This window comes from Scardinius erythrophthalmus, assembly GCF_964197995.2.
Source record: "Scardinius erythrophthalmus genome assembly, chromosome: 11".
NCBI lineage: Eukaryota > Metazoa > Chordata > Actinopteri > Cypriniformes > Leuciscidae > Scardinius > Scardinius erythrophthalmus.
Genome location: NC_138231.1, coordinates 35830162 through 35857314, shown reverse-complemented (window position 1 = coordinate 35857314; position 27153 = coordinate 35830162). Strand labels below are relative to the sequence as shown.

At 38.4% G+C, this 27153-nt stretch overlaps 3 protein-coding genes across 5 annotated transcripts in view; 1 reads left to right on the top strand and 2 right to left on the bottom strand.

The window, feature by feature from the left end:
* Positions 1-1539: 1539 nt before the first annotated feature.
* gja10b (gap junction protein alpha 10 b) lies at positions 1540-3998 on the bottom strand. Its single transcript, XM_081378391.1, has 3 exons — positions 3867-3998; positions 2302-3698; positions 1540-1723 (listed from the first exon to the last, which is right to left on the bottom strand). The coding sequence occupies exons 2-3, from the start codon at positions 3679-3681 to the stop codon at positions 1685-1687; spliced, it is 1419 nt and encodes a 472-aa protein (XP_081234517.1). The 5' UTR covers positions 3682-3698; positions 3867-3998; the 3' UTR covers positions 1540-1684.
* A 1616-nt stretch (positions 3999-5614) lies between these two features.
* casp8ap2 (caspase 8 associated protein 2) lies at positions 5615-14955 on the bottom strand. Of its 2 annotated transcripts, none has more exons than XM_081379388.1 (10): positions 14683-14955; positions 14266-14324; positions 13561-13641; positions 13325-13428; positions 13117-13191; positions 12901-13016; positions 9942-12781; positions 7031-9548; positions 6850-6949; positions 5615-6773 (listed from the first exon to the last, which is right to left on the bottom strand). In XM_081379388.1, exons 2-10 carry the CDS (start codon positions 14312-14314, stop codon positions 6711-6713), a joined length of 5946 nt encoding a protein of 1981 aa, XP_081235514.1. In that variant the 5' UTR covers positions 14315-14324; positions 14683-14955; the 3' UTR covers positions 5615-6710. The 2 variants fall into 2 exon arrangements, with proteins under 2 accessions (XP_081235514.1, XP_081235515.1); XM_081379389.1 differs by having other exon boundaries at positions 14266-14321; positions 14683-14953.
* Positions 14956-15567: 612 nt separating this feature from the next.
* The window catches only part of mdn1 (midasin AAA ATPase 1), a 56962-nt gene continuing 45376 nt past the window's right edge, over positions 15568-27153 (top strand). For both annotated transcript variants that reach the window (XM_081378792.1, XM_081378791.1), the window contains exons 1-20: positions 15568-15846; positions 16526-16752; positions 17041-17265; positions 17360-17467; positions 17549-17741; positions 17872-18081; positions 18236-18367; positions 18848-18951; positions 20431-20545; positions 20646-20821; positions 22231-22312; positions 22489-22584; positions 23014-23126; positions 24500-24648; positions 24736-24796; positions 24887-25098; positions 25765-25868; positions 25967-26111; positions 26629-26725; positions 26896-27009. In XM_081378792.1, the coding sequence (XP_081234918.1) occupies positions 15751-15846; positions 16526-16752; positions 17041-17265; positions 17360-17467; positions 17549-17741; positions 17872-18081; positions 18236-18367; positions 18848-18951; positions 20431-20545; positions 20646-20821; positions 22231-22312; positions 22489-22584; positions 23014-23126; positions 24500-24648; positions 24736-24796; positions 24887-25098; positions 25765-25868; positions 25967-26111; positions 26629-26725; positions 26896-27009 (2759 nt within the window). In that variant the 5' untranslated portion in view covers positions 15568-15750. The remainder of the gene's footprint in view (positions 15847-16525; positions 16753-17040; positions 17266-17359; positions 17468-17548; positions 17742-17871; positions 18082-18235; positions 18368-18847; positions 18952-20430; positions 20546-20645; positions 20822-22230; positions 22313-22488; positions 22585-23013; positions 23127-24499; positions 24649-24735; positions 24797-24886; positions 25099-25764; positions 25869-25966; positions 26112-26628; positions 26726-26895; positions 27010-27153) is intronic.

Sequence of the window (27153 nt, the reverse complement as noted above, 5' to 3'; positions counted from 1 at the left end):
ACAGTTTAAAGAGCACTGACCTGTATCACCTGACTGCTGCAGACTCATTGATAGTGTTGCCATTGAAACGCATTCAATTCAGAAACGAACTGCTCTGAGTATAATGTCACGGGTTTCCATCTCTTCCAAATAACAGTAGTAGTTATGAGTATAGACTCGTTAAAAGGTGGCGGCGCCTGTCTAACTCTACATAGCATGAAACTCGCAGATGATGTGTGATGTCACACATTTTGTGACATCACACATCACGCGGAGGTATGAAGATACAAGTTGACAGGCAGTCAGGATATCGTATCATTGCATTCAGACCGAATTCAATGATTGGACCAACAACATAAACAATCACTTATGTTCCTACACCTTCCACAGATGATAAATACATTTAGACCACTTAACTTGGTGATTGCTATCAGGATGTGAAGAGACTTTCAACCAGCATAACAAAAAAATGTTTCTTGAACAAATTGACTACCTTTCCTTTATTTAAATAATAAGGAAAGACAACAATTGTCTGATAATAATATCACAGAGAATACAAAAGCACTTCATTCCATAAGGATTTATATATATCCTTCTGAATGATTATTCATTTCATTTCTATATTCAATGAATGATTCAAATATAGCCTACTCTTGATGTTTGCTGTGAGTGTTTAACTAGCTCTTTTTTGGTACATTCGGATCTCTGTATCTAGGCCGTGCTGACATGTACGGGGCCTTGGGATAACTGTATGTCCTGAGTGAGAAAATCACATACCGAGAGGGGTTTGGGAGGAGACCCTCAACATGTGATATACATTCATCTGTTTTTCTAGGGTAGGCTACTCTAACAGCTATGGTCACAGGGGTCATTGAACTCTATAGTTTAAGGGACTATTTCTTTGTTAAAGCTTTACTATAATGCGTTATATTGTGTTATGTCCTCTCCTTGAGAGAAAGAACGCATTATCTTGATGTTTTGAGACGACTCTCCTGTTTATAGTTAGAGCCTGGCTAAATCCAGCCTTGGAAAAGGTGTGTGTGTGTGTGTGTGTGTGTGTGTGTGTGTGTGTGTGTGTGTGTGTGTGTGTGTGTGTGTGTGTGTGTGTGTGTGTGTGTGTGTGTCTTTAATGTTACAGGTTAAGGAACAACTGGCATTATTGGAGATAGACTGAGTTGTTGTTGTTCGGGACATGCTGGCGCCCAGCAACCCAAATCTGTGACCTGGAAGATCATGATGTGCCTAACTTCATGGCCCAAGTGTCAGCTGCATAATCAATGGAGATATGCTTCAGTCTATCTGTATATGTGTGGAAAATTACTATGTTTATCTATTTCTTAGCCAAATATCTTTGTAACTGTAAGCGGGGCGGCCTACGAACTCCTGAGTGAGTCTTGAAGCTGACTTCTACTGATGAAACTGCAAACTATCTTCAGTAAATCTTTTCTTTAATTTATTATAATTCTGACTCCGGGCCTTCATTCATCATATCTGGTTCTGGGTCTTTGACTGTAAAACCCCTTACAAATTATAAGAAAAAAAAGAGTAGGCCTAATTATTGTGAAAGCATTTATTGAGAGTAGCACTACAGTATGTAAGTCCTTTGAATTAATATGCAGTATTTATGGAGTCAATGAGAATTAAACCAGCGGAATATACAGCAATTTCCGTCTTTGCTATCCGCTTAGAAGACTGTTCCAAAATGTCACTTTTTCATGATTGAAGACAGATCCAGAATCATGCTCTGAAAAAGAAGAAATTATTCATATTTACATTCATTTCATTAGGGTATCATTAGGGTAATGAAATGATCATATCAAACTTATTTTTTTTTTTTTATTCAATGAGAAAGTGCATAATGTAAAAATGTAACATCAACATAAAAACTTGAAACCCTTCCTTAGTTATTGTTACGATGAGCATTTTTTTTCTCTTTGAGAAAAATAACAGACAATTTCATGATTTGACACTGTTTGTTGACACTGTTACGCATTACTTATACGTCACTTTTTCTTTTTTGGTTTGCTGTACTACTGAAAAAAAACGTAATCCTAACCTTTATCTCCATATCAAAATCTTAGTTGGCCAGACAGTGATTCATCTTTACTAAATCTTTAAATATTGGTGTTTGAGACACCATGAGCCCGGAGACTATACTATACATTTTGAGTTTTTAAATGTTTAGCTTAAAGGTGCACTATAAATGAATAGTGCTCATAAACAGAAGTTTTGTCACTTGAAGGCTTGGATCCAGAAACAGTATTTGTTTCGTCACGACTTACAACAAACGGATAGTGGATTACTGTATGTTCCTCTACTCACCATTGACATTCTGCGTCCAGAGGCAGGGGGTGGTGTCATAGCTGGACTCTCCCCTTGAGCTATACGGTTGGCCTCCGTGTCCGATCCACTCTTGGAGTCTGGACTATCAGACGGGCTCTCTGAAAGCCCCCGTGACATGAAGCTAGCTTTCCTGGCAGTGGGATAATTCACGCTCTCCGGGGAATCACTATCCTCACTGAAGTCTTTACATTGACTAACACGGCTCTGCTTCCGCAATGCTGCTATTATCTCTGTGTGACTAGCTCTGAGTGAAGCTCTGGGCTGCTGATCAACATTTCTGGGTGGTCCAGAGCCCTTGGGCCCAGACTTGTCGCTGCTGCAGGAGTGCTGACGGTTGTCTAAAGCTCCCAGCTGTTGGAGAGCCTGAAATTCAGGCTGGCTAGGAAGACGGTTCTCCCTGTGGGGTTGCTCAGATCCATTAGGGTCACCTTTTGGCTCCTCGTGGCTATATGGAGGACCAGCCATTGGCATATAGAGAGGCAAAGGTGCCATCTGTCCATCTAGCACCTCTGTATTGTGCACCAAATGTATTTGTTTTTGTGGTGAGGAGGTTGTAAGGATGCATACTTGATGGACCATGGAGTTTTTCTTTGACCTGCAAATGCTATCTGCATCTCCAGTGTACTTGGATCCATATATGGTCTGCTTGATCTTTTTCACACCAAGATGGAATATCTCCAGGAGATTAAGGAACAGGGATACCCCTGCAATGACCAGCATGAAAATCATGAAGATGCTCTTCTCCGTCGGCCGGGAAACGAAGCAGTCCACGCTGTTGGGGCAGGGGTCACGCTCGCACTTGTATAATGGCGCCAGTCCGATACCATAAAGCCCATACTGCCCCACTATGAATCCCACCTCCACCACTGACCTGGTTAAGATTTGCAACACGTATGTGCGCAGCAAGGAACCCCTCAGAGGGGCCTTCCTCACTTTCTTCTGCTCTTCCAGCTTCTTAAGCTCCTTCTCTATACATTTGTGCTCCTCCAAAGCCTCCGTCTCCTCCAGCTCCACTTTCAGCTGAGCTTTCTTCTTGTGGCGCTGCTTCTCTAGCGTTCGGAGCCGGTAGAGTGCGTGTCCCATATACACCAAAGATGGCGAGGAGACAAAGATGATCTGTAAGACCCAGTATCTGATGAGAGATATGGGGAACGCCTGGTCGTAGCAGACGTTCTTGCATCCAGGCTGCTCCGTGTTGCACACAAACTCGCTTTGCTCATCGTCCCACACATCTTCCGCAGCAACCCCGAGCACAAGCATACGGAATATAAAAAGAATGGTGAGCCAGATTTTGCCCACAATGGTGGAGTGAATGTGAACCTCCTCCAAGATACTCCCTAACAAGTTCCAATCTCCCATTTTCACATGGCCTAAAACTGAAAGAGTGAAGGTAATAAATTACAAGGACAAAAATATTGTTTATGATAAAGCCTACAGTATATTTAATAGATAGATAGATAGATAGATAGATAGATAGAATTTCAACTATACTAGTTCACATTAAAAGGGTTAGATTAATTACACCCATAAAAATAAAAACTTACATTTTAAGTTAGTGGTATTCACAGAACACTTGCTGCATCAATTCATCACACTAAAAACAATATCAGACGACTCCATCCTTTCATCCTCGTGGGAGTAATTAGAACTCCTCTGTGGACCTTGCTTTGTTGAATGAAGTCCAGTTTCTCTGTGCATTGAACTCATGCAATGCTACTATCGATCTGTGGGCTGGACAATACCCTGAGGGGGCTAAACTGCATCACAACTGTTGAGGGCAGGTCAGGGGGAACATACAATCCCAAAATACCGCATGGCCTGTGTAAAAATGTGCCAAAGTGTAATTAATAATGAACTGTAAAATCTGAACATACCCAACATTATCTTAATGTTAATCGAATATATGCACTTAAAATATTGGCTGTTTGGAATAGCATACTGACACACTACTCTTACTATTATAGTATAGAGTATGTATACAGCAACTAGTATGCACATTTTCAATATGCACAGTGCACAGTTGGACTACTAAGGCTAAAATGTGCAGTTAACATAAAAGCATGAAATACTGTATCCCATAATGCAATGTGTTTGACTTGACCTTCCATTTCCAGTGTGACAAGTGAACTGGAAATAATTATAGCTGCAGTTTGTATCATTTTTACATTTACTCATTTTATCGGATTTCATTTTTACTCTACACTACATGTGCAAAATTGCACTCACATGCATTGTGATGAAGTCATGTGACAACAATGTAGCATACTGCTTCTTGATAAATGTATTGTTTCATAATACAGTTTCACTAATTCTTAAAAATAGTATGTACAGTGTGTACTGTGCAGTATTCAGTAAGCAATAAGCCAGATTCCTCTCTGAACATGGCACTAGTGTCTAGGCGAGACATGATGATCAATATGTCATGTCCGATTTTAGTCTAATGCTTTAAGGGCTATTTTAGGCTAGTCTGAGGGTGATGTAACAAGAGAGAAGCTGAAAACCACCTTAAAGAATGTAAGCCAGCTGTTGATAGCTTAGTGCAGATAGAAATGTAATTAACTGTGGAGTTTAACAATTGCATACCAAACACTTCACTAGGTGCAAAGTTCAGATTTAATAACAGGTTGTAGTGTGTATGTACAAAAATGTGAAGAATTTTGGTTAGATGTAAAGTGATGTGAATTTCGTACTGGCACATTCATTTAGGTTACATCAGTGTGAACAAAACTTAAATCTAGATTTCAGAGAGGGTTGCCAGGTTTGCATAACAAAACCAGCCCACTTGCTATTCAAAACCCTCCCAATAACAGCCAAATCTTGAACAGCCCAATTCCGCGGGAAAACCACGGACTTGGCAACACTGATTTCAGAGGTAATGTAAGGTTACATTTGCCAGACTGTGACCTAAATATCTCAATTCTGCCTGGACAGTATGAGTTTGTCATTGAGCTTGGAATTGTTCAATGAATCACTGGATTTATATCCCCTGTGATATAAGCCTAAACATGATGGTGATATATTATTGATAGGAACTGACTTTAAAGACCAACATCAACTAAAAATCCAATTGACACCAGTTGGTTAATTGTAATTGCAAAAACAGAAAAGCTAAATATCTTTTGTTTGCCATTGTTTTGATATTTTATATCAAATTGGTTTCCTACAGCATATATATATATATATATATAGTCCTGTGATATGGTAAATGTTATTTTGTAGATGCAAAAGTTTAGATAAGTCTTTGATGCAGTTTGAAAACTGCAAAATATTAATCTCAAAAGGAACTTGCCATAAGATTTCATAAATAAGATTTATTTCAAGATTTGTCAGAACTTACAAATATTTACAAAATGTATTTCCAAACAACATACAAGGTATTTTTCCCACATCTAGTTTTCTCTCTCTTAGAGAAAAAAAAATGTAAAAAAAAAAAAAAAGATCATAGAGAAATATTAATTCAGTTCAACTTTACAAATATATACACAAGGGAACACCTCATTCATCACCTAGAAAAAAATAAAATAAACCTGGTACTCTTAATGTTACTCTTCAGTCATCAATATGAAAATATCAAATCTTTCAGGATGACTAATGGAACAAAGATTGAAAATTCAAATCCTGACAATTGCAGACCAAAAAAAAAAAAAAAAAGGTTAAATTACTAATATTAATCTTTTCCATCTCTACATTTAGAGCCAAGTTACTCCTACAACCACCTCATTCACATAACCTAAAGGGGAAAAAAACTAAGTGATCAAAACTTGAGGCCTATAAGCATTTAGGTTAAAGATTTAAAAACATTTGTAGTTCAGAGGTAGGTTTAAAAGGCATTGCAAATATCACAAAAATCAACTTACAATGTCCTTTAAATACTTTTGTTCATTTAATTGCATAAAAACACGACAACTGTAGAACTTTGTGCAATGACCAACTTGCCAAAATAATGAAAACCAAGTCAATTCTAAGGCATCATACAGGGCTTCAAGCACTGAAAATACCATGAAGCGTCATTTATCTACTTTGTGGTGTCTGTTTATGTCCTTGACACAGATTAATGTAAGTTTCAGAGTAGACCACACTGCAAATGTTTCTCTAGTTAATAGATTCTTCAAAATGTTGCCTGATTGGTGTCTGGTTTGCAGTATTTTATAACACTGAATGTTAACTAAAGAAAAGAAAAAAGCCTCTAAAATAACTCTATACCATTTACTGCAGATCTTTTGGTGAGTTACAACTGTAAGTGCTTTTTCAAACAGATGGACAACATTAACAGATATAATACACTGATTTTCATATTCAATGTATTATATTTCTGCCGTTGGATGCTGATGCACGCATTGAAATCTCCATAGACTTTGTAAAGTCTGTTCAATTTCATTCTTGTTCGATCAATTCTCCATTTTCTCTTTCTTCTTGAATAGCTTCATCAATTGAGAGAATCGCTCCTCAATCTGTCAAAGAACAGCAATCATTAGTTTACGACAAAGCAGTTAGCTGACGTCATAAGAGAATAATAACAAAGCATACCTGCTCTGTTGACTTCTTCAACCTTTTCGCCAGAGCAGCAAATGTCTTGGGTGAAGTCCCCTTCATTTTAAGCTCAATGAGTATGTCCCGATCTTCATCCCTTTAAAAGACATCAGCTTTTTTATTGGTTTCTTAAACTTAAGTACACAAACACACAGGAGTGGAAATTCATTTAACTCACCTGGTCCATGACACCACCACTTCCCCTTTCTTCCTGATTACATTCTTAGCAGACAGGCTGCTAGGGGACACCTGGGGTATTGCAGTTTTTAAGCCTTTTTCTTTGGAGGATTTGGACCTTTTCTTATGCCTGGACTTGGAATGCTTATCTTGAAATTTCTCTACCTTTTGGCGCTTTGCCCTTGGCTCCGATTGGTGCTCCTTGCGTTTCTTTGACACCCTCTTGGATTTAGACTCTGGTGGATTTGGGCTCTGAGTTGTGTTACTTACATTTCCTGATATCTTCTCTGATGTTTCAGCCTCTGTTGCACTTCTTTCCTCAGGAGCAGTAACATATGCTTCAATGGAAACAGGCTCAGCATTGTTGCAGGACAAGTTGTCTTCACAAGCACCTTCAGGTGAGGATTTTTGGCTTGACTGTTGAGCTTCTCTTGCTTCATCTGCAATGTGACATGACTCGTTTACCTTGGTTGGGCTTTTGTTCAACATCTCTCCAGGTGCAGGACCCAAGTCTTCATGGGTCAGAGCAAGATCAGGCTTAAGAGATGGCTCTGAACATTCTGGTAATGCTGGTACTACTCTCCCTTCATTATGTTTACTTTCAATTGGGCCAGTAGATGTCCGTCTTATTCGCACAATGAAATGATCATTTGACCTCTCCATTACCACAGCCTGCATTTGTAAATTAGGTTGGAATTGGAAACCAGATGGATCAGAACCCTCCCATGTCCTGCTGGGACTCGAACCACAACTGGAGTTGTCGGTGTCTAGAGAAAGGTGGATGTCCTGTTCAGTGGCATCTTCTCCATCAAGAAGAGCGTCTTCACTGAAATGGGCACTGAGGACACTGTTTGGGGTAGATAATGGCTGTCCTGTTCCAGGGTGCAAGAAACTTAAGTGACCATCGGACTTTAACGGTGAGGGAATGGTAAGGGACACGGCTAGATCTTCCGCCAAGATAGAGAAGGACCTTTGAGAGATTACAGTTGACTGAAGAGGAAGCTGGCATGGTTCAGAATTAGAGGGAACTTCTAACAAGCAGCTCTCATCGAGAATTGCTGGGTCTACCAGCATTTTGCTGTTTGAAGCAAACTTGTAGGGGGAAATGGAAGACCAGGATGTGATGAATTTAGATGGGGTTGTCTTGTTAGGGGTCATAATCCCAATCAAATTATCCCCTGGAAGTCCTTCTTTTCGAGGTGTGCTGAGTGGCCAACTTGTATTGTCACCAACAGGTACACTGGATTCAAGCAAATCAGACCCTTGCAAAAGACACTTGAATATCTCTCCCATTTGAGAGTCAGAGACCAAGTTGAAAGTTAAGCTTGATGTCTGCTGCTCGGTTAGAATTTCAAAGTCTGACTTATCCTGAATCGATCCATTATGGGAGAGACGTCGGACATAGGAAGAGATTCTATTGTCAGATTCTGAGGTACCTTTGTGGAAAGACCTTTCAGAGGATGAAGTAGGAAGCTGTTGTGATGTCGACACCTTTGCCGGCTGATCGTCTTCATTCATGACAGCTTTAATGTTTTTACCTCGGCTCCCAAGGCCCCTGCGAGGCAGATTATTTGCAGGGGCCTCTTTGACGAAACTTCCTGTGTCAACTTTTGACTTCTTGGCCCTGTAAAGATGCCCAGGTGTGCTAAATGGTTCTTTTTCTACCACCTCACTTTCAGCCTCTTTTCTTTTAAGGGTTGCATTTTTATTTTCATTTGATACATTCTTGGATGGCTCAGACTCACTTTTGAGTGCTGTCTTCAGTTCCTTGAACAAGAAATCAAACTGCCCATCCACAAATGTCCACAACTTCTGCTTGAGGTCTCCAGCTCTCTGCTCAAAGATACGATTGACAATGCCATTCTTGGTGACCTTGCTCATTATTGACGAAATAATCTTATTTAGTCTAACTTTGATGTCATTACCTTGGCAGCACAATTTATCCAAGTCAACCGCATTGATAAATTCTGTAAAAGAGGCATGAGACATATCCACTATACAGCAGAAGGCAGTCTTAGTGACATTTTTCTGAAGCTTCATGTACTTTTTCCTCAACTCAACTCGAATAGATCCTAACATGTCCATAAATCCGTCTAGCGTATAGACCGCTGCTTTGAATGGTGGGCTGACAGTTTTAAAGCGTCTCTTGCTTGAGGTAGGACTGTCGTTAGAAGCAGACGACTTTGAAGACTTGCTTTGCTCTGAATATTTAGCAGGGGCGCAAGATTTCTTTTGGGACACTCTTTTCCGAACTGCAGGTAACTTTGGACTTGGAGTCCCTGAGGTTGGTTTTTCCTTTTCTCTTGGAGGAGTCTGGATAAACAGAGGTCCCTCTTCTTCACTCTCACTCACTATCTCACCATCCTCCAGCTCATCTTCCTCAGTTCCACAAGCCGACAGGGCATCTTTTGTCCCTTTGTAGGAAGAAGCTGTGACAGAAGAGTCAGGTGACTTATTCTCCTTGTTCATGTCCATATTTACTTCATCCTTATTACTGCCAGTTGTTACGGTTGAGAGATCTTGAAAAGAAATAAAGAAATTAACATTAGCAAGATGTACACATTAACCTGTTGGGCCAATTATAGCAAGAGTCACACAAACATGCACTTCAATGGAATAATTAGTGCAATTTTGGCAATTATGGGAAACATAGGCCGGGTTTCACAGACAGGGCTTAGACTAAGTCAGGAAAAAAATCATAAAACAATGCCCTAGAAAAAAACATTACTGGTTTGCATCTTAAGACAAAACAATGGCATTGACATATTTTAAGATATATCAATGCAACTTGATTTCAGTTATAACAGCTCAAAAATGCATCTTGGTCTGGGACTAGCTTAAGCCTTGTCTGTGAAACCAGGGGTTACAATGTTAAACAAAGCATTACTATCAAAAACAAAACAAACACTTACCTTTGTTAAGACTTTTGACATGTGGTTGCTTCTCAGCAGGCTGAGGCTGTATTTTTTTCACCTGACGGACAGGGCTTGTGAGAGGGCTGATGGGCTCTGGAATAACTCTGATGTTCCTCAGGGTAAGCATCATGGAGTCTTCATCATGGCAAAACACAACAGGGTCCAATGACTTTGTGTCCTGTTCTTCTTTTTCTGTGGAATCTGGCTCTAAGAAACCAGGTTGCGATGACGACATGGTATCCTCTTCAACAGTGGTGCTATTATTTGGAGCCATAGTGTTCTGACTCCATATTGGACTTTGATGGGATTTTTCAGATATTTTCCAATTTTCAGATGTGTGCTGTTTTTTAATAGATTTTGAATATTCAAATGTTTCCCCTGCTCTCTTATTGTCCTGTTCTGAAGTGCCCACTTGTTCAACATCACAAATAACTTTACTTGGGTCACCTAGATCTACACTTATTGTACTAGACGAAACTTCCATGTTGACAGAACTCCCAGAAGAATTAATATTAGGAATACTTTGTGCCTTGTCAAAGCATGACACACCATCTTGACAAATCCCTTCTGATGCTGCTAGTAAATCTTGAGAGTTGGCCTGAGGATTCCTTTGGATTTCCATGTGAGAAGTCTCCTCAGCTAAAGTGACAAAACAATCTTGTTGCTGACAACCATCAACTATTGAATCAGGAGTATTATCTGAAACTACCACTTCTGATGTTTTAAAGGGAAAAGTGATAGAGACAACAGCATTACTCATAATTCCCAGAGAGTCTTCTGTGTCATTCTCACAGACATGATTTGGAGACTCACTTGTAAGGGTTAATTTTGATAATGAGTCTTTGTCTAACACATTGGAATCTGAAGTCTTGCCTCTTTTCTCCTCTGAGGTTTTAACAATGGATGGCAATTTGTCCACAGCCTCTTGAGTTTCAGTGGCATTCTCTTCTTGTGCCTCCATATCGGTTTGTTCTGCTGACGGCTTCTCAGAGGCTTCAGCTGTGAAGAGATCAACAACTTCTCTAGACTGTTTGCAAGAACTGGTAAAGTCTTCTTTTTCACCTACAGTTGTGGCCTCAAGATTCTTAACCATTTCCTCATCGCTGTTCTGGCTGTTCTTTAATTCATCTATGACATAGAATTCCTCCCCAACGTCGGATAATCTGCTGTTATATGAGGAGGCATCTTCAGATGCTGCTCCAATGGCTTCTGTGTATTCAGAGGACTGCTTCTGTTTTTTAAGAGGCGATAGGGTAAGGTTCAATGTCTCCATGAAACTCAGTTTTCTGTCTGGACTATTATCCTCAGATGTTTGGCAGGGATTTATGCTGACAGCTACCACTGATGGTGACTCTGCATGAACAGATTCAAGATGTTTGTCCTTTTCAGTCTTACTATCTTGATCTTCTCTGGCATGTTTGTGCTTTTTACGAGAGTTCTTTCTGTCATCTTTGGTAAGAAAATGTTTTGATTCTCCATGCTTCTGTACCCTATGCTCCTTCAAATGTTCACCTCTTTTTCTTTCTCTGTCCTTGACTATACCCTTGTCTTCAAAACAGTTCTTTTCAGAACTTCCATTTTTGACAGGGCATTTCAAATCCATTCTAGAATTATCATAGCAATGAGACCGTTTGCTTTTTGTTGATGGCTCATCGATTCTGCTTGATGATTTCCCCTTATAAACATCCTTTCGTTGAGAATCAAGTCTGGGAGAAGAAAAATCTTGCCTACTGTCAAAGGCATCAACTTGTTTCTTAGATCTTTTATCTTCATCTTTATTATTCGTCTCCTTTGTACTTCTTCGCTCATACTCTTTGCTATTGTCTGACCTGTTACTGCTTCTCTCTCTACTACTACTGCTGCAATTGTTACCCTCAACTCTTTTACTCCTCTCACTCTCCTTTGGCCTCTTTTGCTCATGGTCTCTGCTTCTTTCCATTCTGCTGCTGCTCCTCACTGCACTGGAACTTTTCTTCTCTTTCCTTCCATGGCCACTTGAATCTCTTTTCTTCCATTTGTGGTTTTGGGAATGGCTTTCTTCATCCACCACAGAACAATCTGTACTTCTCAAGCCAGAGTGTCTTTCTTCTCTGCTAGTTCTGTCTGCATTTTGATTATGCGTGTGCCCTTTACTCTGTGTCTCCACATCTGCAGCTGTCTTAACTGAACTTTTAGATGGCTGTGAAGAGACAGGTGGTGAGGCTTTGTGTAACAGGGAGGAAGGGCTTTTCGATTTTTCTGAACTAGTAAGAACGACTGGAACCTCAGGCTGCTGATTTCTGTTTTCAGTAGACACAGAACTATCTTTTGCAAGCTCTTTTTCAGTTATTGTGCAATTCTGTGGTTTTTCTAGATTACCTATATGTTTTAAGGGGGGGTTCTTATTTCCCTTCAAGCCACTGAATCGACAATCAGTAGTTGTATCGGGAGCTCTCAGTCCAGAGTTATTTGTTTTGGGAGCATTCGAGACATCTGCAACTGTGGAGGAATCTTTAATACTCCCTGATGTTCTGTAAGGTCTGTAGTCTTGCTCTGATTGGACAGCCAGGGTCTCAGCAGATTTATTCTGACAGTTTAGAGGACTTTCAAGATCAGTTCTAGGGCATCTCTGGAGCACCTCAAATGGTTGTGGTGCTGCAGTTGGCGGATATGCAGGGTGATCCGACACAGTGTTTCTGCCCTTGTGTTGATTTACTTCATTCATAGTATTATCTTGTCTAGCACCTTGTGATCCTAAAACAGAACTTGAAGGATTGTTTAAACTGGGCCTTGTGTTTGCCGGACCACTTTCCATTTGAGATCGACGGAAATTTTGACCATAACTTCCTCGACTGGACCTGTGATGGCAACACACAAAAAACAGGGAAGTGACTTTAACATAAAACCATCCAATCCTGACACAAGCGAGGGTCTATCATCTGTTTGCTGATCTCAGTGCCAGAGTTTAAGTTTTTACCTATTGCTGAGTCTGCTAATCTCCTCATCCTTCCGCACAATCTCCATTCTAGCCGTCTTGACGAGTGAACAAATGTTCTTCTTCAGAAGTATGTTTTCACTGCTCAAACTTGAATTCTTTAAATATGAAGTAAAAAAAAAAACAGACTTCTTTATTCCAAGTTTTTGGTATTCATTATGTATCACTATATAATAACCGTTAAAAATGTAAACACACCTTTGTCTGCAGTAGCTGTAACTTTGAGAGCAGTTCGTTAACTTGTTTTTGTGCATCATCAAATTTTTGCTTTAACTGTAATAAAAAATAAGTACAATGAGACAATGTAAATATTCTGTCAATCTCTTAACTTTTAAAGCAAAATCAAAACCAAACCAATAGCAAGCCATGCACCCATATTCAAAGTTTAGAGTTCAAGTAACAAGACCTCATTGTAAGTTGCCTCCTTTTCTTCTTGTTCTTCCCTGATAAGTTCCTCATATATATCCATTGATTCCATTGTCCGTGGGGAAACGAACGGGTTGACTTCACCTAATTATAAACAATTATAACTATCTAAATTATTTTATCCTTATATTTCTCTGGTACTCATACATGAACAAATTACTATAAACAACTATAAAATATGATGTACTCAATTCAAGACTCATTGATGAAACCCACCTCTGTGCTCATCACCCATAGGGCTGTTCTCCAGGCCAGAGTAAATGTCCACCGAGTCCTCGTTGTAATGCAGAGATTTACCTGTATCAAATACAAACACTGATACAGTCATACTGCAAAACAATTCCAGCATATACACCTGTCCAATACATGTATGTTTTGTTTACACAGAGCTGAGGCCTGAACCTGTTAAGACATTGGGGAATAAAACAAAAAAGGTAAACCAAACAACGTTACCTGGATCAAATTGCATACATATAGATAAACAAATATTAGAAAGCACACTCAGGTGGACTAAATGACCTCGATTTCAAATGCAGTTGTTGTACTGCTCATGCATGTAGTGCAAATATCTACATTTAGTTTATTTTGCCTGACTTGTCTATGATCTTGTGAAATTATTAGTAAAGTTGATTATCTGCTATAATGAGTGTTATCAAGAATACACTTAAAGTATTATTGCAGTGACACAGTAGAACAATACATTGCTGAAAATGAAATGTATTTAGACAAGAATGTGGTCTTGTTAAAGTATTTATTATGGATCTAAGATCAATTACATTATAACTTTGTGATAAAGGCAGCAATAAATGCTAGATCCATACAGACGATTGATAATACAATTGTACTCTACTGATCCTACCAGAAAACATGTTAAATATGTGAAAATAAAGTACACCTGTTGAGTCTTAAATAAAGTCTTACCTGAGGGCTGATCAATACGATCTCCATGAAGTTCATCCATTAAATCCATTTTCAGTCTGCTAATTGAAAGACAGAAAATAGTACAAGTTCCTGAAAACATTGACAATAACACCACAGTGGGCATGTGTCAGTTCAACTACACCACTTCCTGTCATTTACTGAAGAAACACTGTACTTAAGTAAATTAAATGCAAATTCTATGCGATATTAATACAAGAGTCAACTATTAAGGTGAAAAAGTAATAGCAGCTAAATCACACACACACACAAAAATCCACTATTTACACAAAATATACTTGCAACTGTAAGATTGTTGGGTTTTACACAAACACCGATGAAGTAAAGCGATCAAAATTCATTATTTATTAGTATAGTATGTGTACAAAGTGAAATTAAATGAAAGTATATGAACAATACCTGTATCTCTGGTAGTGAGCAAACGACAACAGGCGGATATAAAACAGTAAGATGGACCAAACACTGTACAGCAGAGTTCAGGATGTGACACCCATGCTATCGCGCTAATAAAATATAATTTACAGTCAATTAGCAACTTTCAACTTGCTTGTAGACAGCGATTTAAAAAAATCTTGAAGCATATTTCCACCAGCTCCGCGCCATCCTTACACCATACACATTCGCCAAACAGGAAGTGACGTAATTTTCCCGCGGTCTCTCCTTTCCTAAACTATATTGAACATACATTTAAATATATTTATATAAAATCTATAAAATCTTCATGTTTTTTAAGCAGATGGTAAAATAATGAAATGTTAATTTGTTCAATTATTTAGTACAACATTAATAACATTAACAGTAAATATTTTTGATAAAATAATCCAAATGAAAAATTTCCTTTAAATTCTTATGGTCATTGTTTGCCAAATATTATACTATTATAGATTGCAACGATAATCAATAAAGCTTAAATCTAACAGCTGAACAAAACATGCTCCATATAATAATATAGCTACATTGCCCTTATTTCAAACATTGGGTACAGTTTTCTTTTTTGTGTGTCTTAAATGTTTCTAAAATAAGGTTACACGGCTCTGTGTTGTTGATTGACCAAATTTGATGAAATCAATTAACAATTGAAGAGGATGGACATTAAATACAGCTGTAGGACACACACACGCTTAAGAACCGTTGCCGCCCAAAATAACATATTTAGTCGAAATTATTTATGCGTTTTAATGCGAAATCCTCTCACAGAAACATCTCTTTGAGGTTAGTTTGCTGCACAGAGAGCGTGAGCCCCGCGACAGACACAGTCGAATGACCCGGAAGTGCTCTTCATTTACTCACATGTGGACAGGGATTTTAATACTGACGGGAACGTGCTCGCTGTGTTGTGTACAACCTGGACAGCAAAGCGAGTGATGAGTCTTATGGTTCCCATCACGTAGAATACTTGGGATATTAAAGCCTTTGCCAGCCGCAGAGACATCGTCGGAAATCCCTATAATCACGACAAATGATAGAATGGAAAACCTGGAGTTGAGCCTGACGTCTCTGGGTGCAATCTCAAGACATATCGAGAAAAGTCACAACGAACTCAGCAAGTACCTCGCAAAACAGGTGAGACTGAATTTCCTGGGCAGTTTATAAGACCGCCATAAGAGGCTTTCATCTGTTTAACACATGCAGAGCACAACGTGTGTGTCACACCACACTGTCCCACGTTTCTGTAGTACACATGCTGCTCCAGTGGTGGTTTGTACATGATATCCATTAGTTTAAAAGATAACTGACGTTTAAGTGTTCTGCTTTTTAATCTATTTGGGAAACGAGTCTTGTTCTCGAGCACGATGGGTTATTTTGGTCCTGTTGCAACATAGTTTCAATAGTTTGGGTTGTTGAAACATGCTGCCACAGTTTATTATTTTGACAAATGTACAAGAGGCAGTATAAAAGAGGCACTGGTTACTTTACATTCACCAGTATTCATTTGCATTGATGTGAACAGAAACCAGATTATAAATTCATGCTTGAATATCTATCATTATTTGGAACCAATCCAAAAGTATTGACATGAGAATTCCAAAATAACACACTACAAAATGTGATTTTGTTGCACCTAATTTATCAGAGAATATTTCAACTCATCCTGTGCTTATTAATATCATCATCATTATTATTAGAGATCTATGAATTCTTGTTGGAATTTATTCAGCAGGATCCGTTTAGATTTTCGTTTGATTCCATTGGCATACTTTAATATTATTTATTTATTTGGCATGAATCGTTCTGCTTGTAGATATGGAGCCAGCAGGACAGGCAGAGTATACTGGAAAGTCTTGCGCAGCTCCTGTTGGAGAAGGAATACACTCTCCTCATTGCTCGTCACTTACGACCACTGATCCTGGACCTGTTGGAGAGGAATGCTGAGAGGATCAAAGTAGACATCCGGCTGAATCATGACCTCCACGAGCGCTTGTGTGTGACTCTAAGCAAACTTCTCAACATCAGTCCAGATGCTCAAGCGTAAGTAATCCTTCAGAATTTATTCACGACAGGGTTCCCATTTATCTTGGAAAACCTGGAAACATCAGGTCATTTTAAAACATGGAAAATTAGTGGCGATAATACAATTGGAAAAGTCATGGGAGTATTTGTGAACAACCTTTTAAATCTGATAAACCAATTCATTAGTCTAAATGATTTGTTAGCAAATTGGTCTGAATTTGAAAAACATGGGAATTCATTAGTCAAAAACCACTTCAGAACAAATGTCCAGTAAGTCATGAACAAGTTTGAATTGTTTTCTCACAGGTTCGCAGCAAGGTATTTCAGCAGCTCTCCTCCAGTATTTCAGAGGCTGTTCTTCACCAGTGAAGAGGCTGCCTCCATCCAGTATGGACCCAGACGGATGAAACTACGGGACCTGATGGGGGCCACCCTCCGCTTCCTCCAGAGCGATTGTGAGAAGTTCCGAGTCCTGTGGGACTGGAGTGCCTGTGTTTCACAACTTCTCACCAGTGACGTCATAGTCAGAAGGTATTGCAATGAGTAGATCAGTCATAAGCTCTCACCAGAATCTAAATATCTATTTGCTAAAAAAAAAAAAAAATTCTGTGTGTTTTTTTTAAAGCTACACTGCCCAGTGCCTTGCCCTGGTGTCCCACATGACAGACAACCAGAAAACAATATTTTTGAGGAAGGTTCTTTCAAGTGAAGAGATTATGCATTTGAAAATGAAGTAAGTTTTTTTTCCCGAATTGTTCAGAAGTTACTCACTTGTGTTAACTCTTAAACAACATTAAGTATCACATCTTTGTAGATCACTTGAGGAGACACAGCAGATGGAAGTAGAAAAGGCTCTGGTTTTGGCCAATCAGGGCTCAGCAATATGGCGAAAAGAGAGAGTTAAAAAGATCACCCGTGGTCAGGTGGTGACAGAAGACCTGACTCGGAGCGTTACTGTGGTGTGTGGGGTGATTCTACCTAGACAGACCCCTCGACAGGATGAACAGGCAAGACAATCATTAAAAAAAGCCAGATATAATATAACTAGAAATATGTTTTTTCCCCCCAGTACCTCTATTGGTGTATTGTGGGAAAATATTGTATGTATTGTAATCTCACGACATCTGTCATTATCAGACAAGTTTAAGGAATTTGGTGCTGGTGGATTCAACTTGTCAAAATCTACGACGACTTGCCATGGCTGTGGCATCCCAGAAACCCATTCTTTTGGAAGGGCCAATTGGGTGTGGAAAAACTGCTCTTGTTGAATATCTAGCTGCTGTCACTGGGCATGATAAAGCCCCTGACATACTTAAAGTTCAGCTCGGAGATCAGACCGACAGTAAGGTGAGATTTGCTTGATTTTGAAATGTTTGAAAATTATTTCCATTGTTTTCACCTTGCTGCGTCTAGTTTTACCATATTTTTAACTTGCCTGCTGTTAAGAAATATATATATAATTTGTTTCGCTTTTTTTTCCCCGTGCCTCTATTTTCTGTAGATGTTGCTGGGAATGTACCGCTGCACAGATGTTCCTGGAAAGTTTGTGTGGCAGCCGGGATCCCTGACCCAGGCGGTCTCAAAAGGTTATTGGATTCTGCTGGAGGACATTGATCATGCTCCTTTGGACGTGGTGGGTGGCAAATTCACAAAAACATACAGTCTTTCTTAGAAATGTTTCTATTAGAACTGTAGAAGTCCATAAAGATTTTTTTTATTACCGAGTTATTGAAGATTTGTAGCATTTGTTGTATTTAGCTACATTGTGCGTGAGCTTGTGGCAGTGCACAACTGCATATAATCATTGTGCAGAATTAGTCTGTTAGTGACAATAAATAAAACATTGTTGTATTTTTCATTGAAAATGTCATTTAATTAACTATATATAGTTGGCCAAACTGGACTCTATATATATATATATATATATATATATATATATATATATATATATATATATATATATATATATATATATATATATATATATATATTATACACGCATATATATTATTATTATTATTATTATTATTATTTTTTTTTTTTGGTAAATGGTATGATTAATAATTATAAGATCAGTCCACATTTAATCATGCCAGTGTAATTTGCTCTGTAGATATCGGTTCTGCTCCCTCTTATGGAGAACAAGAAATTGACAATTCCAGGACGCGAAGACTGTATTCAGATGGCCCCAGCTTTCCAGTTTTTTGCAACGCGGAGGTAAGATATTTTGTCCTTTTGTGTGTGTGTGTGTAATATATATATATATATATATATATATATATATGTATATGTATATACACATATATATACACACACACACACACACACACACACACACACACACACACACACATATATATACATATATATATACACACACACACACACACACACACACACATATATATATACACACACACACACACACACATATATATATACACACACACACACACACATATATATATTAGGGCTGTCAAAGTTAGCGCGTTAATGACGCGTTAACGCAAAATCATATTAACGGCACTAATTTTTTTAACGCTCGATTAACGCAGCGCGTAGGCCTATTTTCTGTTTGACCCGTGGCTCAACCCCTAGTTCGAGTCGAGAAATGGAGATACACAGTGTTGCCAACTTAGCGACATTGCAGACCCCTTTAGCGTTTTTTTTTCCCTTCAACAAAGCGCCCAAACCTTATTTAGTTTCTGAGAATCGCCGGTACTGCTCTCCCAGCACGCGCGCGCGCCTCTCTCTCTCTCTCTCTCTCTCTCTCTCTCTCTCTCTCTCTCTCTCTCTCTCTCTCTCTCGCTCTCTCTCTGCGTCTCGCGCGGAGGAGCAGCACTTTAATGCAGTTAACCACTGATATTATTTTGTTTCTCTAATTTTACAAGTATAGCCGAAATCATAGCACAGATATTGTCTTTATCTTGAATTGTGTGAATTTGATTTCACCAGACGACGGCTCGATTATCAGAATTTTTGTGGAGATCAAATTAACATCTTGAAAGGGAGAGCTGGTTATGTCTTAATGGGTCGCGTTTCAGTCACCATTTCAAATTCAATCCGTTGTTTGACAACAGAAACAGTAAAATATACCAATGAAAACAGTTTTATTGAAAATTTTGCTTCATCAAAATGGGCACAGAGAGAGATAAACTACAATGTAATAGGCTAATGAATAATAAATGTACATTTAGCATTATCAGAAGAGCTGCCCTCTCATGCAAAAATCTAAACATGTTTGTGTTAGTAAATTGCTCAGTGCAAAGAAAGAGAAGTAATGGTAACCTGGCATTTTTTTGTTCTTTCTACGTGTCTAATAGACATGAACAAGTTCTTTGAAAAATATCTATGACCTTTGAAACATGTCTCGTCTTCATGCTCTATATTGACTATGGTTTCAATAATAAACATACATTTGCATAAAGCATCTATATTTATCCATGCCCACGTTGATTAGAGTATTACAAACTTGAAAAGTATTAATTTAAGGTACATTTAGAACAAATGAAAAAATGTGCGATTAAATGCGATTAATCGCGAGTTAACTCATGACAATATGCGATTAATCGCGATTAAAAAAAAATAATCGTTTGACAGCCCTAATATATATATATATATTTATATATATATATATATAATATAATATAATCATTATTTCTAAACTAAACTAATGATTAAAATCATTATATTTAGGACATTTTACAGTGGAGGAGCTTGGCATCGTCCACAGAGTACACATGCTGCACTTCTGGACAAATACTGGAGTAAACTGCAGATCGGCAACATGAGCAGAGAGGAACTTAAACAGGCAAGCTGTCCCTTTACAATGATATACATTTATTCTAGGTCCTGATGACATTTTTCTTTCTTTTGATAATCAGTTTCTATTTTTTTCTCTCTCTGTTCAGGTCCTAATAAAGAAGTACCCTAACCTGGCAGTGGTGGTGGAGCGTCTTTTGGACATATATTGCCAGCTAACAGGAGACCGACATCAGATCAGTTCCAGCCCTCAGGGTCCTAGTGCAGCCCAGAGCATATCAGATGAAAACATCACATCACTGGAGGGCAGAGGCCTCTCACTGAGGTAACGTCATTTAAATGAGAAAATATTCAAAATCATTATCACATAATTATAAAAATAATTTAATGTAAAAATTATAGAATATACTAATATGAATATATGTACTGCAGGTTTCCAAACCATTTCATGCCAATTTGAACCTTTCTCTAAATAGTTAAACATCATGTCAGAATTGTATTTGTTCAGTTTGTTTTATGATGCCCTTGGGCATTTGCGAATATCTCTGCATCGAGAAATGACACCATAGACTCTCATCAATAAATTACGAGCGTCATTTTCGGACCTCTACATGTAACAAACAGTTCAGCTAAAGCAGTGGCGCTACAATAAAACCCTTGCTCTATCGTTGCATTAGAGCAGAGTTGAGTCTGTGTCCATTGTGTAGTTGGGCCTCAGGCTGTTCATCAGCTTTCCACTGGATCCTGCTGCAGTCAATGCCACATCGATCTCTCTCTCTGTCCCCTCTGTGGAACCCCAGCCAGAGACGCAGTTTGAATTTCAGCCAGGGCAAATCATTTATGTAACTAGCTTTTGTATAATTGACAATTCCACACACTGCCATATAGTGTAATACCTGTCTTGTAGAGGGTTTAGTTTTTTTTTCTCTGTACATATTCAAAGCATGGTACGGTTTGACATTGTTATTTTGTTTTCAGCTTGCTGTTTTGGTGTTATAGTAACTTGTAGAATAACAGGAGCAGCATTTGCCAGTGTGTATATTAAATTAAATGGGTCGTCATGAATGTACCTCCTTTTTAAATATCTGAAAGTGTGTCATATAGAGGGCTGTTCTGTGAGGAGAGGTTCAATGGTGTGGAGACCCTGCTGTTACCAATCAATACACTTCCACTTCCTCCCTCAATCCCCTACTGGCATGAGGGTCTTTGTAGAGACCCTGGGTGAAAAACAATTTGAGCAGCCAGTCTGCCTGCAGTCATGCTCCATAACAATCTTTGGCATGTGTGATTTCAATTGAAAGTAAAAAAGAAATGGTTCACCATGGCTGCATTTATTTGAAAAATACAGTATAAGCCGTAACACTGTGAAATATTACACTTTAAAATAACTTTTAATATGTTTTTTAAATATATAAATTAAAATGTAATTCATTCCTGTGAATTGCAAAGCTAATAGAATAGAAAGTTCAAAAGAACAGCATTTATTTGAAATAGAAGTCTTTTGTTATATATGTCTCCTATTGTTACTATCCTCATTGAACAGAAATATTAATAAAAAATATAACTGACCCCAAACTTTTGAATGGTACTGTAAATGTGAATAAATAATTTGATCTTTGTGGTTGTAAATTATCTGAATAAATGTGAATTCTTTAGTTACTTTGCATCCGTGCTGTGTTGTTAAATGCATGGAAGTAAAGGTTTTTTTTTTTTTTTTTTTACTAATGAACACAGGGACTTGCTGAAATGGTGTGAGAGAATCTGCTTCAATTTTGACAGCTCTTGCTCTTCCACAGCACAGAATGTGTTTCTGGAGGTGAGTGGCTGTAGTTACCAGCATTAAACTGTCACTAGTCTGTTGGATTATTATTATAAAAACATTTTTTATATACAGTATATATTTTAAATATTTAGAAAACAAGAACACTAATACTGAAAAAGCTGTGCTGTTATAAGCTTAAAACGGTGTTTTTTTTTTTTTTTCTTCTTCAGGCTTTGGACTGCTTCACTGCCATGCTCTCCAAATCTGAGAGCAGACTCAAGATGGCAGAGATCATCGGCAGCAAGCTCAACATATCCAGAGAGAAGGTAGGGCTCTGCACCACTGTTATCTCTTTAGTGACACAAACTGTTACATGGCCATAGAAAACCTGGAAATAATGGGGAGTTTTGCAGTTCCCTGTGAGCATTTACATTTACATGTGTGATTTCCAGGTCTGGAAAACTCATGGAAATGAGTAAAATCCTAAAAATCGCTGTAGTTCATATACTTTTTTTTCCAGTTTTGTGTTGCTCTAAAATTATTCCATATCTTGGATATTGCTTGTTGTGAGAACTTGTGTACAGTAAAACTTGCCTTGTTGGATGCATTTATAAATGACTTGGAAAAGTCATTGGTCAAACAGCAATATTACAGTAATGGCGCATTGGTTATATTTCTTCATAATATTAAAAGTAAAATCATTTTTCACTTTATATTCAATAACCTGCTCTAATACTGTCAATGTTACATTTCAGGCCCTGCATTTTTGCCAGATGTACCTGCCCGCAATCACTGTGACGGAGTTGGAGGTGTCGGTGGGCCGTGCGATGTTACTACGCAAGCAGAGCAACGCGGTGTGGCTGAGCATGTGAGATTGCATTATCAGAGTATAACCTTAGCCATCTCCATTAATCTGTCTCCCAGTCCCTGTCTGGCACTTCCTGTTTCAATCTACTCTGTTACAAATGGCCCTGTGTGGAAGGCACCCTGCTGAAAAATTGAGTCAACACGGCATTGATTGGTAACTGTGCTGATTAAGACAGGGAATACAATAGCTTTGAGCACACCAGAGGAAAATGTAGCAGGATTCTTTCATTGGTCATGATGCGTATGAACACTTTGATTCAACGATAGTGATCATTAGAATTATTGGAAATCTTCTCAGAGAGATCTCAGTGTTCTGACAGGTTTTACAATTTCTTTTAAAATGTGGTGTTTTAGCCAGTGTTGGTATTGTTAACAAACCAAAACTATTTAAAACAGTTTTTGTTAATTGAAATAAAATAAAATAAAAATTTTAGATGGAAAAACTTGAACTTAAAAAAATGTAAATGTTAGAACTCAGAAAAAAAATTAAGTCGGAAGTACAAAAAAAAATAGAAATATTAAAAAACAAAAATAAATAAAAAGGACAATTACTGAATTACTAAAATTTAAATGAAAAGTGAAAATATAAAAATAAAAGCAAATACATAATAGTATATAAATTAGTAGTATATAAATATCACAGGTGTAAACAGTGATACCTGAAAACCATTCTTCAGTAAAAGTACAGGTACCGTACAGAGAAAATGACCCCATTACAAGTTAAAAGTCACCAATTCCAATACCACTTGAGTAAAAGTCTTAGAGTATCTGATTTTAACAGTACTTAAGTATTTTACTCATACTGAATGTAGGCTCAGAGATGCACTAGTCCTCAACACCTAAAAAGAGACGGATAAATAAAATAATGTTTCGTAAAATTAAGTAGTCAAAGGTTTTGGCTTTGGCCTCCTCACCGGTCACAGCCATGTCCTCATCTTATAATAAAATACCAGCGATTCACAACTACCTGCTAATTCACTGGCATTCGCGTAAAGTTTGGGTAAGGAAAAAACTGCCCTGTAGATGGCAATAGCGCTCATTTTCTAGCAGATATAAACTGCTGCATCTTTGATATTAGAATACTTAAAAAGATACTTAAGTACAGTAACTAATTACATTTTATTCAAATAGTTAGCACCACTGATAAATATACAGTGTATAAAGTAGTCAAATGTATTTATAGAGTGCTTTGCACAATACACATTGTTTAAAAGCAGCTTTACAAAAAATTATGATGTTAATGTTTATAATATCTTTAATCTCTTCATGACCTATAGTGGCATTTTGCAGATTAGAGCTGGGCGATTATATAGTAAATAATACTAAAATAACACTAGCCGTAGCCAACATATTTGACGTGTATCTGCCCCACAGAGACAGACAAACATTTGCTGCCACAAGGCCATCCTCAGTACTTTTGGAGCAGCTCTCAGTGTGTGTCACTAAAGGGGAGCCTGTCCTGTTGGTGGGGGAGACGGGCACAGGGAAGACCTCTACTGTGCAGTACCTCGCGGGAATGACAGGTAACACTCCTAAACTGCACTGAGCAAGTAGGTTTAACACTGTGCACAATTTCTCATTTCCTGCTCTATTCTGCTGTACTCTTACAGGACACAGACTGAGAGTGGTCAACATGAACCAGCAGAGTGACACAGCTGACCTACTAGGAGGGTGAGTAGACAAGAGTGATTCAGGATTCAAACAAATATGTGCAGTGCAAGCTGTTGGTTTATTGCTGACCTTGATCTGTGATGATTACAGGTATAAACCAGTGGACCATAAGCTCATTCTTTTGCCCCTGCGGGAAGCGTTTGAGGACCTCTTCTCTCAGACGTACTCACGGAAACAGAACCTGACCTTTCTGGGGCACGTCCAAACCTGCTTCAGAGGCAAACGCTGGCAGGACCTTCTGAAGCTAATGGATCATGTCTGCAAATCAGCACTAACCAAGGAACTACATGATAAACCCAATGGTATTTCTGAAGGTTCAAATCTATTACATGACATTAACTAGAATTCTTATGTTGTTGTTTGGTTAGGGATAATCCACAGCTAGGTGTGTATTCATGATTTTAATGCATGACAGTAAGGCAAAGAACCAACCGTCATGCAGAAAATCCAACACAAAATTTGACTGAAAGGGTAAAAATGATAGTTATTTTCGTCAGTTACGGCTCATTAGGTCTAGCCTCTGTACTCTTTAAATCCGACACATAGAGAAAGTATGTGGTAAGATTACATTTATTTGAATTGTCGAGAGAGAGCGATTGTGGGTGTGTGAATTACCTGCATCTGTGCTGTGTCTCTAGTAACAGTGAAGCTGTGAGTTTAATTACTTAAAAAACGGCGACGTTACCACATCATATAATGTAGCTGTTTTATTGATAAAAGTTGTGAGGCAGCTTTGGCAAAATTTCCTTAATGTGTGTGTGTGTGTGTGTGTGTGTGTGTGTGTGTGTGTGTGTTTTCAATGAAAGCAGTGCATTAATATAGAACAGTGATTAAACTGACTGGAACTATCTGTGCATTACATGGTCTGAACACGTCTCCAGCTAATTATCATAAAGTATTCAGACAGACCATGGTATAAATCATTTAAAGTGTTTTTTTTCTGTCTTTTCTTTGTGTTTTTCTCATAGCTGCCTTGCTGCAGGAGCAGTGGGAGGCTTTGGCCCTCAAACTCAGTCAGACGCAGGAACAGATTCGGGCCTGTGAATCCGCTTTGGTCTTTGCGTTTGTGGAGGTAATTGCTACTTTTCTCCCAACTTGTCTTCACCTCTTCCTTTCTCTTCTCTTTCTTGTTATCTCCTGTATGTTGTGACTGACTGTGTGTCTGCACAGGGGACTTTAGCCCAGGCTGTGAAGAAAGGCGAATGGATGTTGCTGGATGAGATTAATCTGGCTGCTGCAGAGACACTGGAGTGTCTGAGTGGATTGCTGGAGGGCAGCGCCGGGTCACTAGTGCTGCTGGACCGAGGCGATACTGGTGAGTCCTGCGCAAAGTGCTCATCTGGGATTTCATTATTGCTATTTTAAAGATTAGCCTAGCTATTTGACAATGATATAAAGGGTAAATATGTGCTCTTGGTTAACCCCAGGCTGCTTTAGGGGGGGTTGTAGTAAGGGTGTTTGTGAAACACTTTGGTTACAATAGAGAGATATATTTCAGCTAGTTGTAATTGATTGATAGGACAAAGTTAATTTTAATTGGCTAAAAATGCTGTAAAACTTTTTAATGTATTTGAAAGAAGTCTCTTCAAGGCTGCATTTATTTAAATATAATTTATTCCTGTGATGGCAAAGCTGCATTTTCAGCATCATTACTCCAGTCCTCGGTCTCATTTATCTTACTGACCCCAAACTTTTGACTTGTAGTGTATTTGAAATGTATAAATGGGCTTGATACTACTATGCATTACCATACGTGTTGCAGTTAATTAATGGTTTTGTGTCATGTATATTCTGAGGTAATTTTACTGTTTTCATGATGTCATTCTGTGTAGAGCCTCTGGTTCGTCACCCAGACTTCCGTCTGTTTGCCTGCATGAACCCAGCCACAGATGTAGGCAAGAGGAACTTGCCACTGGGCATTAGAAACAGGTGAGAGGGGCATGAACTCCAAGGGAACTGGCTTCATGCATTCACTTAAAATAACTTTTGTAAATGTCTCCTTGGTTTGTTTGCAGATATGTAATACAGTGACGTTTATACATTTTTATAGAAGCATTCAATACTTTTTTGGAACGCATGGTTTTGTGTTTATGTATCAGGTTCACAGAGTTGTATGTGGAGGAGCTGGAGAATGAGAGTGATTTACGAATCCTGGTCTCTGACTACCTCAAAGGCCTTAACTTGTCCAGAGGAGTCATCCATGGAATCATCAGGTTTGTGCACAGTTCTTCAGTAGGTCTCCATTACCATTCATATAACAACAACATGTCTTTCCTAGCTATAACACACTTGATCCATACAATGAAAAAGTAGAATTTATTTGAAAAAAGCTTGGCAACAATACTCACTCAGTAAAT

What these genes read in the sequence shown, in the direction of transcription:
- casp8ap2 (XM_081379388.1), bottom strand. Translation starts at nt 14,314, where the DNA reads ATGGATTTAATGGATGAACTTCATGGAGATCGTATTGATCAGCCCTCA. An exon ending in ATTAGCAGACTCAGCAATAG is followed by an intron (nt 12,782 to 12,900) that starts GTAAAAACTTAA and finishes TTGCCATCACAG; the next exon opens with GTCCAGTCGAGGAAGTTATG. An exon ending in TGTCAAAAGTCTTAACAAAG is followed by an intron (nt 9,549 to 9,941) that starts GTAAGTGTTTGT and finishes TTTCTTTTCAAG; the next exon opens with ATCTCTCAACCGTAACAACT.
- gja10b (XM_081378391.1), bottom strand. Translation starts at nt 3,681, where the DNA reads ATGGGAGATTGGAACTTGTTAGGGAGTATCTTGGAGGAGGTTCACATT. An exon ending in CTGGACGCAGAATGTCAATG is followed by an intron (nt 1,724 to 2,301) that starts GTGAGTAGAGGA and finishes CTTCTTTTTCAG; the next exon opens with AGCATGATTCTGGATCTGTC.